The 10,282-nt window shown below is 43.7% G+C and overlaps 1 protein-coding gene across 1 annotated transcript; it reads left to right on the forward strand.

Moving 5' to 3' along the window:
- The first annotated feature begins 2,326 nt into the window (after window positions 1-2,326).
- On the forward strand, window positions 2,327-2,758 carry LOC124686479 (auxin-responsive protein SAUR71-like). The gene has a single exon (XM_047220414.1). It carries the CDS (start codon window positions 2,402-2,404, stop codon window positions 2,756-2,758), a length of 357 nt encoding a protein of 118 aa, XP_047076370.1. The 5' UTR covers window positions 2,327-2,401.
- Window positions 2,759-10,282: the final 7,524 nt, after the last annotated feature.

The following is a 10,282-nucleotide window of genomic DNA, read 5'->3' on the forward strand; positions in this document are numbered from 1 at the left end:
GACGTATCAGTGGTCCCCCCGTAGCCCTTCCGACTCCGCCTCTTCGCCTATAAGAAGCCCCCTGACGTAAAACCTCGATACGAATAAGCCACGGTACGAGAAAAGTTCCAGAGCCGCCGCCATCGTGAAGCCAAGATCTGGGGGACAGGAGTCTCTGTTCCGGCACGCCGCCGGACGGGGAAGTGCCCCCGAAGGCTTCTCCATCGACACCGCTGCCATCTTCACCGCCATCTTCATCACCGCCGCTCGCTCCCATGAGGAGGGAGTAGTTCTCCATCGAGGCTCGGGGCTGTACCGGTAGCTATGTGGTTAATCTCTCTCCTATGTACTTCAATACAATGATCTCATGAGCTGCCTTACATGATTGAGATTCATATGAGCTTTGTATCGCTACTAGTTTATGTGCTACTCATGTGATGTTATTAAAGTAGTCTATTCCTCCCCGCATGGTGTAACGGTGACAAGTGTGTGCATCGTGTAGTTCTTGTCGTAGATTATGATCATAATCTCTTGTAGGTTATGGAGTTGATTATCGCTATGATAGTATTGATGTGATTTATGCCTCCTTCATAGTGTGATGGTGACAGTGTGCATGTTATGTTAGTACTTGGTCTATTTTGCAAAGATCTATTATACTCTAAGGTTACTTAAACATGAATATCGAATGTTGTGGCGCTTGTTAACTCCGACATTGAGGGTTCGTGTAATCCTACACAATTAGTGGTGTTCATTATCAAATAAGAGTATATGTAGCACAAAGGAAGAGAACTTATTTATTATGTGATCAATGTTGAGAGTGTCCACTAGTGAAAGTATGATCCCTAGGCCTTGTTTCCACCACAAAGAATTGCTTCCCACGCCAAGCAAGCTATTTTCTCGGCGCCGCTTGTTTATCGTTTTACCGCATCTTTACTTTCTCGCAATATTACCACCATCTATACCACCTCGTGTTTTACTATCTCTTCGCCGAACTAGTGCACCTATACATCCGACAAGTGTATTAGGTGTGTTGGGGACACAAGAGACTTCTTGCTTTGTGGTTGCAGTGGTTGCTTAAGAGGGATATCTTTGACCTCTTCCTCCCTGAGTTCGATAAACCTTGGGTGATCCACTTAAGGGAAAACTTGCTGCTGTTCTACAAACCTCTGCTCTTGGAGGCCCAACACTGTCTACAAGAATAGAAGCACCCGTAGACATCAATGGAGGACGTGGCGCCTCCCGCCACTGTCAAGCTAGAGGCGCTCGTCCCCGACGAGTATGACGAGGAAGCGGCCACGACCGCCGCCTTGGAGCACTCCAGGGCCTACGAGGAGGCCAAGCGGTCCTGGCCCGGGCTGGAGGACGTCGTCCAGCTCATGACAATGGTGGCGGAGCACATAGCCTCGCTGCCACCACCACTGCCACTGCACGCGCCACCGCAAGCCGCGTGGAACGGTCAGATGGTGCGGCCCCTCCGCACTACGCTCCGCCAGCGACTCCGCTACATCACGCGCATCCACCTCCACAATACGTGTCGTAGCCACCGGTAGTCCCTGCTTTGGCGCAACAACTACGGGCGCTTCCGCCCTTCGTCGACCTTGTCTCCGACGACGAAGAAGATGGCGCCGTTCGAAACTAGGTTTTTCTTTTTTCTATGTAAATTATGTTGGAATGAATTAAATTTCTACCAAATTTTTGAGTGCTTTTCAAAAAAAAATTACTACAGTGAGTGGGCGAAATGGCCAAAACGCCAAACCGGACGGAATGGATCGCACCGCTCAGTGGTGGAGCCAGGAGTTGAAATATGTGTTGTCATTTTAAATATGTGACGTTAAATACATGTATTTTTATTATTTTAGACTTTTTTTACATGATCTATGCTTGTATATGCGACGGGCAATAAGTGAAGTGTGACGGTGGCGCTATGCACTTTTTGTTGGATGAGTTGGTTTTGTTTGTTGGCAAAAGTGACACATTTTTACCACGTTTGCTGCAACTAAATGGGAATTTTTACGTCCTACGGAGTACATTGGTATGTTTAAATTTTTTCAAGAAAAATCACAAGTTTTATGCACCACGGGAAAAATGTCACGAACGGATGTGACAAACACACAAATAAATGTTGCACAGAGATTTTTTGTTGTGATGATCGGACGCCTCATGTTCATTTTCTGAAACGGTGAAAAGGGTGGCTGATTTAGCCCAAAATCAGCTGCTGCTTTCTGGTTACCAGGAAATGAAAAAAAAAATTAATGGTAGTGGCAACGAGCACTACCCCTATAAAGCACGGAGACGGAGGAGCGCAGCGCACCAGTTCCACCCAAACGCCTTGACCTTTGCTCTCTGCCCGTCTCCGGCTCGCCGACGCCCAAGAACCCATCTTTCCTCTCCTTCCCGCCGCCTCCATCTCCACAGCGCCACCATGAAGCGCATCTTCAGACGGTTCTCCCTCGTCGCCGCGGCAGACTCCTCCTCCACCGCCTCAGCCGTGGCGGCCTACCGCCAGCTCGGGGCGCCGAAGCAGGCGCCTCCCTCCGGCCGCGCGCGGGTGCCGCAGGGGCACGTGCCCGTTTGCGTCGGCGAGGAGGGCGGGCCCGTGGAGCGGTTCGCCGTGCGCGCGGACCTGCTGGGCCGGCCGGCCTTCGCGGCGCTCCTCACGCGCGCCGCCCAGGAGTACGGGTACGGCCACCCCGGCGCGCTCCGCATCCCCTGCCCCGTCGCCGACTTCCGCCGCCTCCTCGTCCGCCTCTCCTCCGACCCCTCCGCCGTCGAGTGCTAGGCTCCTCCGCTCCGCCCTTCTTGGCCTGCCGCTGGAGATCCTGCCCTTCATTCCCATTCTGAACGATTTATCCTCTGGCCACCAGGCAGAATTTCCATGTACATACAGAGGCAGGCCGAAGAAGAGGCGTTGGAGTGAAGATAGGATGGAGATTTCGGAGTTTCCTCCTCTAGCTTTGTACTACAGTAACTTTTTTCTTACTGCAAGCTTGAGCTGAATGGAAGAACAGAACTAATAGGCGTACCTTTTTCACCCCTTCTAGTTCTAGGAATTTCAGTGTTATGTTCGAGTGCGAGGGTGAGGTAGTTTGAGCGTGTTCGTCCTAGGAGTATATTCTTCAGTGTTAACTATACATGTAATCCTGTGGCCGGTTCCAGGATGCTATATTGTTACTAGGTAATAGCAAATTTTTAGTACTACCCGTTGTTGCGACATTCCTCAGCTTCTCTATGTGGTATTTCAGTTGTCATCAGAGTTCCGGCCCAGATCTGTTCGAAACGAAACGCAGGAATTTCACTTAAATTTTACGGAGCCGACCTATCGCTTTTGAAACGTTATATTCTGGTTGCTGTTAATGTACTTCATTGCACTGCATTTTGGGATGGCGTGAGTTAACTAAGGGCATCTCTAACCGATGCATAAAAAACCGGTTAGAGGAGTAAAAAATACCGTTTTACTTCTCTAACCACCACCGAACGGAAGTACAAAAATATTTTACTTGTCGTGGTCGCCGACTCCTATTTTTTACTTCTCCACTTATCAGAGGAGTAAAAGATTCCTCGCCCCCTCGCGCATTCACACTGCCTCCTCGGCCTCTCCTTCTCTCCTCCACCTCCGTCGACCACCAACGCCCCAAGTCGCTACCACCAAACCCCAAGGTGGCAGGGTCATTTCCCCGTCCATCTATGCCGCCCATACCCAACGCTCGCCGCCGCAGCCACCCGCGGCAGCCCCGTGTGGCTCCCGCTCCCTGCCACCATTCCCCTTTCCCTCCGATTGGCGCCACCGAGGTGCCGGTGGCAGCCCCACCGTTCTGTCGGCACCCTCGACCTGCCGGTGTCGGCCACGCCGGTCTACCGCGGCGTAAGTCAGAGGGAGTGGGGGCTTGGGTCGCAGAGATAACCGACCGCAACACCCGCCGGAAGGTGTGGATCAGCTCCTTCCAGTCACCGGAGCTGGTCGTGTACGCCTACGACCTGGAGAACCTCCGGCTCCACGGCTACGTCTGCGGTGAGCAAAACTTTTTGGTTTAGGTTAGGTTTAGGTCAAATTCAGTCGAATTTAGTGAATTTCGCTCGACTTTTGGGTGTAATATCTACAAATTAATCTAAATGAAATATTAGGTTTTAAATTCGGTTTGAATCGATCATAATTATGCGGTGATCACTAAATTTGCTCCTTTAAGTTTTCTACTAAACTGCTTTCGGTTAGAGGAGTACTTTTACTCCTCCAAGTTTTCTCCGGAGGTTTACTCCTCTAAACTTTTTGTACATCGGTTAGAGATGCCCAAACACTGCTGCAAGCTTGTGGTGGCAAGCGACGCTATGTTGATGGTCCGGGCGAAGATAGCAAGGATACTGGTTAAAGCAGAATCTGCCAAGGAGATGAAATGCTCCTGTAGAAATGGGTTTCTAATAAATATGGACAAGCAATACATTTAGAACATTTGTACAGCTGGTCTGGTTTAAGAGTAACAACATCTTCAGACAGACAAGAAAAGGCAGGAAAACTGCAGCCTGAATCTGATTTGCACTCTCCATTTGTCAGACTGGGTTGTCGCAGATTGTTCTTTGAAATTTTTGGTTAGCATCTTCATCAATGTTATGACTTGTTCGCAAGAGATTGTTACATACGCAGTTCCTTGGTTTGTCTTATTCCTTCTTATAACGAAACTAGCCGTCGGGTTTCCAGTGGATTAACATGTTGGCGTCGTATATATGGGTATGACAGAGCCAGGTTAAGAAAGAAGCATCGTCCAGCATTGCACTTCTGTATATATCGGTACACCACTTTCAACTGACCCTTAGGCTGTCATGAGAAGGACGGTTTGGTTTGGCGCAAGCTGAAAATAGATGGAGATGAGACAGCAAAATCGGTTACTTCAGTGTTCATTTTGTACTTACCTTATCGTCATTTTTGTCACGCAATGTAGTGGCTCACCAGATCGAGGACTTCGGCCATCAGTTTCCCAAGTCAAGGAAATGTATACTGTTCCTAATTTCAGTGCAGGTTTCCGTGAAGCTTCAGATGTATCGCGCCACCGCCACTGAGATCGTGAAATAGAAAACGCATTGCTTCGAAATTGTGGACTCATTCATGGATTACACGGCTAAGCAAGCAGCCCCATGTGAAGCGATATTGGTCGGTACAGTTGACACCTAACCGCCGCGTAACGGTGGCTCAGCTCAGATTCAGAGGAAGTTTTAGCAGTTAGTGTTCCACTTAGTTCCAGCCTACCTGTACTTTAACAATCTAATCTTACATTATTTTGCAGTATGCATTATTCTAAAATATTCTCATGGGTGCCTAGGACTTGGTCATCGTACTGATTGCGGTGGAACCAGTTTCAAGCTGTGCCTGAATCTCCTGTCCAAACAAACTGAACATCCCATACAGAACATGTAGTCGGCAGGCGTGCATTTTTCCAGGTTTGGTCAGGTGAGGAAACAAAACTAATATAGCTAACATACAATAAATGTCTGCTCATATAATGCTATATCTAATAAATGACAAGCAAGGAACAGGCTCATTTCTTTCTCATACAACTTGGCAACGTGGAGAAAAGGTCAGCAGTGTCACATGGCGAGCAGCAGGTTCGCAGCTTGCAGCTACGAACGCAACTTCCAGGAAAATAGAAAATGCTACCACCTGCATGAGAAGAGCTACTACCGCCACCATCTCAAGCATTTCTCCTTGCATGAATCGGATCATGTGTATGGATTCAGCGATGATGTGGTGTGGTTCAGTGTATTCTGATTCGGGGAGGGCAGTATTCGCGGCGTTTCCGGGGGTGCTGTACGCCGACCTGGTCGGCGCGGACCAGGCGCTGCATATCCCCCAGGCGGGTTGTTGGGCCGGCCCAACACATTCCCACTCTTTTTTTGTTTTTGTTTTTTGCTTTTTGCTTTTTTTGCTTTTCCTTTTTTCTGTTTTATTTTTCTTTTTACGTTTTATTTTTCTTTTTACGTTTTTCAAAAGCTGATTCTTTTTAGACCCAATTTTTTAAAATTATTTTAGTTTTTTCAGATATTTAAATATTTCCAAAATTTGAACATTTTTTAGTTTGGAACAATTTTCAAATTGGAATAAATTTTAAATTGGAACAAATATTTTTCAAAATTTATTATATTTTATATATAAATAATTTTCGAATTTGAACAATTTTTATCCTTGAACAATTTTCGCATTTGAACAATTTTTATACTTGAACAATTTTCGCATTTGAACAATTTTATACTTGAATAATTTTCGAATTTGAAATTTACTCAATTTTTTTTAATTAGAACATTTTACATTTTAAAAAATATGTAAATTTAAAAAATTAAATATTAAAAACAAAAAAGAAATAGAAATGCAAAAGAAACAGAAATGAAAAAAAAAAACAGAACAGAAAAATGACTCAGAAAAAAAACGGCCAACTGGCCCAACACACGAACTGGGCCGGCCCGTACCGCGCGCGGGGGTGTGCGGCGCGCGATACGCGCCGACCTGGTCGGTGTATAGGAAATCCGGCGGCACACCCCCGCGTGTGGTACGGCTAACCCAGTTAGGTGCTGGCCTTTTTTTTCCTTTTTCTCTTTCTGTTTTCTTTCCTTTTCTGTTTCTTTTTTCTGTTTTGTTTTAAGATTTAATTTAGAAAGTTAAATTTGGAAAACTTTATTTTTTCAAAAAAATTAAAATATATTTTTCAAAAAGTATGTAGATACTAAATTGTTAAAATTTTAGAAAAATGAATTTTGAAAAATATTCAAATTCGATTTTTTTAAAAAATTGTCAGATTTTAAAATTGTTCAAATTCGAAAATTGTGCAAATTCAAAAAAAATCAATTTGAAAATTTGTTTAAATTCCAAAATCGTCCAATTCTGAAATATGTTCAAATTCGTAAATCTTTTAATTTTTGAAACTTGTTCAAATTCGGAAAACATTCAAATTCAAAAATTGTTTAAATTTAAAACTGTTCAGATTCAAAACAAAGAAAAAATGGAAAGAAAAAATTGAGAAAGGAAAAAAAGAAAACAAACTGGGCCGGCCCAGCATACCTGCCATGAGTGTGCGTTGGCCCGTCCACACCGACCTGGTCGGCGGACAGGACCTCTCGGTATTCGCTGAACAGTTTCTGAAACGAAGAGGAACCGTTGTACCACGCTTAACTTGGGCCAGGCCAACTATGACAATTCTCTGCAGGGGGTATTGGCCGGCCTGGTTGGCCTAGTTCGCTCTTTTTTCTGTTTTCTATTTTTTCGTTTTTTCTTTCGTTTTCATTTTTTCTTTCCGTTTCCTTTTTTCTTTTTTGTTTCTTTTTATTTTTTTCAGATTTGTAAATATTAAGATTTTAGAAAATGTTTAAATTTTAAAATTGTTGAGATTTGAAAAAAGTATCATATTCGAAAAATGTCCATATTTAAAGAATAATTAAAATTTAAAAATGTTCCAATTTAAAAAATGTTTTCTGTTTTCTTTTTTGTTTTCATTTTTCTTTTTATTTTAAAATATTTAAGGAAAAAAATGTCTTGCCTGATGTTGGGCCGTGGCCCAGCTAGTAACCTGGGGCGTGAGGGGGTGTGCGTCAACTGCACCGACCAGTTCGGTGGGAGGCAGGGGAGGGTGTTGCTTTACACCGACCTGGTCGGTGGTAAAGCGAGGAGCCGCACACCCCCGGCCGTTGTTGGGCCCGGCCCACGATCCCGACTGTCTGTTTTCATTTTCGGTGGTCCGATGTGGCTTGCTGGGCCGGCCCAACAGCATCAGGTAAACGTTTTCTTTTTTCGTTTCTTTTCTTTCTGTTAATTTTTTATAATTTGAATATTTTAAAAAATGAAAATTTTAAAATCTGAACATTTAAATTTTAGAATCGAGAATTTCTGATTTGAAAATTTTATTAAATTTTTTGGTTTTTTTTAATTTGAACAATTTTTAAATTTGAACAATTTTAAGTTTGAACAATTTTAAGTTCGAACAAATTTTCTAATCTAAACAATTTTTATTTTTTAACAATTTTCAAATTTGAACAAATTATAAATTTGAAAATTTTTAGAAATTTTAAAAAATTATTTTTTTGAAATTTTTAAAAAGAAAGAAAAGGAAAAGAAACAGAAACAGAAAAGGAAAGAAAACAGAAAAACAAACAAAAAGAAAGAAAACGAATAAACAGAAAACGAAAATAAAATGAAAAAACGCAAATGGGCCGGGCCCTATACCCGATCAGGGTGTGCTACGTCTCAAACGTATCTATAATTTCTTATGTTCCATGCTACTTTTATTACAATACTTGAATGTTTTATACATACTTTACAACATTATTATACATTTTCCGGCACTAACCTATTAACAAGATGCCGAAGTGCCGCTTGTTGTTTTCTCGTTGTTTTTGGTTTCGTAAATCCTAGTAAGGAAATATTCTCGGAATTGGACGAAATCAACGCCCAGGGTCCTATTTTTGCACGAAGCTTCCAGAAAACCGAAAGGGAGACGAAGTGGGGCCACGAGGTGGCCAGACACCAGGGCGGCGCGGCCCTGGCCCTGGCCGCGCCGGCCTGTTGTGTGGGGCCCTCGTGACGCCCTTTGACCTACCCTTCCGCCTACAAATAGCCTTCGTCGCGAAACCCCCTGTACCGAGAGCCACGATACGGAAAACCTTCCAGAGACGCCGCCGTCGCGAATCCCATCTCGGGGGATTCAGGAGATCGCCTCCGGCACCCTGCCGGAGAGGGGAATCATCACCGGAGGGGCTCTACATCATCATGCCCGCCTCCGGATTGATGCGTGAGTAGTTCATCCTTGGACTATGGGTCCATAGCGATAGCTAGATGGTTGTCTTCTCCGCTTGTGCTATCATTGTTTAGATCTTGTGAGCTTCCTAACATGATCAAGATCATCTATTCGTAATGCTACATGTTGTGTTTGGCGGGATCCGATGAATATAGAATATTATGTTAAGTTGATTATCAATCTATCATATATGTGTTGTTTATGTTCTTGCATGCTCTCCGTTGCTAGTAGAGGCTCCGGCCAAGTTGATACTTGTAACTCCAAGAGGGAGTAATTATGCTCGATAGTGGGTTCATGCCTCCATTTAATCTGGGACGATGATGAGAAAATTCTAAGGTTGTGGATGTGTCGTTGCTACTAGGGATAAAACATTGATGCTTTGTCTAAGGATATTTGTGTTGATTACATTACGCGCCATACTTAATGCAATTATCCGTTGTTTACAACTTAATACTGGAAGGGGTTCGGATGATAACTCGAAGGTGGATTATTTAGGCATAGATGCATGCCGGATAGCGGTCTATGTACTTTGTCGTAATGCCCCGATTAAATCACATAGTAATCATCGTTGATATGTATTGAATCTTTATTTGTCAATTGCCCGCTCGTAATTTGTTCACCCAAGCATGTTAGTTATCTTATTGGAGAGACACCTCTAGTGAACTCGTGGACCCCGGTCCATTCTTTTACATCCGAATACATTCTACTCGTTTTTACTGTTCTTTGCAAACAAACACCATCTTCCACTCGATACGCTTAATCCTTTGTTTTCAGCAAGCCGGTGAGATTGACAACCTCACCTGTTACGTTGGGGCAAAGTACTTTGATTGTGTTGTGCAGGTTCCACGTTGGCGCCGGTTTCACTGGTGTTGCGCCGCACTACATTCCTCCACCAACAACTTTCACGTGCTTCTTGGCTCCTACTGGTTCGATAACCTTGGTTTCTTTCTGAGGGAAAACTTGCTGCTGTGTGCATCACACCTTCCTCTTGGGGTTCCCAACGGACGTGTACATCTACGCACATCAAGCTCTTTTTCTGGCGCCGTTGCCGGGGAGATCAAGACACGCTGCAAGGGGAGTCTCCACTTCCAATCTCTTTACTTTGTTTTTGTCTTGCTTTACTTTACTTTATTTACTCTCTTGTTTGCTTCATATTAAAAACACAAAAAAATTAGTTACTTTACTTACTGTCTTATTTACTTGTTCTATATCAAAACACAAAAAAAAGTAGTTACTTGTCTTTACTTTATTTGCCTAGTTTACTTTACTACTGTTATAATGGGTACTCCTGAAAATACTAAGTTGTGTGATTTCACTAGCACAAATAATAATGATTTTATATGTACTCCTATTGCTCCACCTGCTACTACGACGAGAATTCTATGAAATTAAACCTACTTTATCGAATCTTGTTATGAGAGAGCAATTTTCCGGTGTTAGTACCGATGATGCTGCCGCCACTACAAGAAAAGTTCGATAGACAACGTCCCAAAATCGTCAACTAAGGGGCATTTTTCGTCGCCTATGGGCCTAAC

Source organism: Lolium rigidum, chromosome 2 (assembly GCF_022539505.1).
Source record: "Lolium rigidum isolate FL_2022 chromosome 2, APGP_CSIRO_Lrig_0.1, whole genome shotgun sequence".
Classification (NCBI taxonomy): domain Eukaryota; kingdom Viridiplantae; phylum Streptophyta; class Magnoliopsida; order Poales; family Poaceae; genus Lolium; species Lolium rigidum.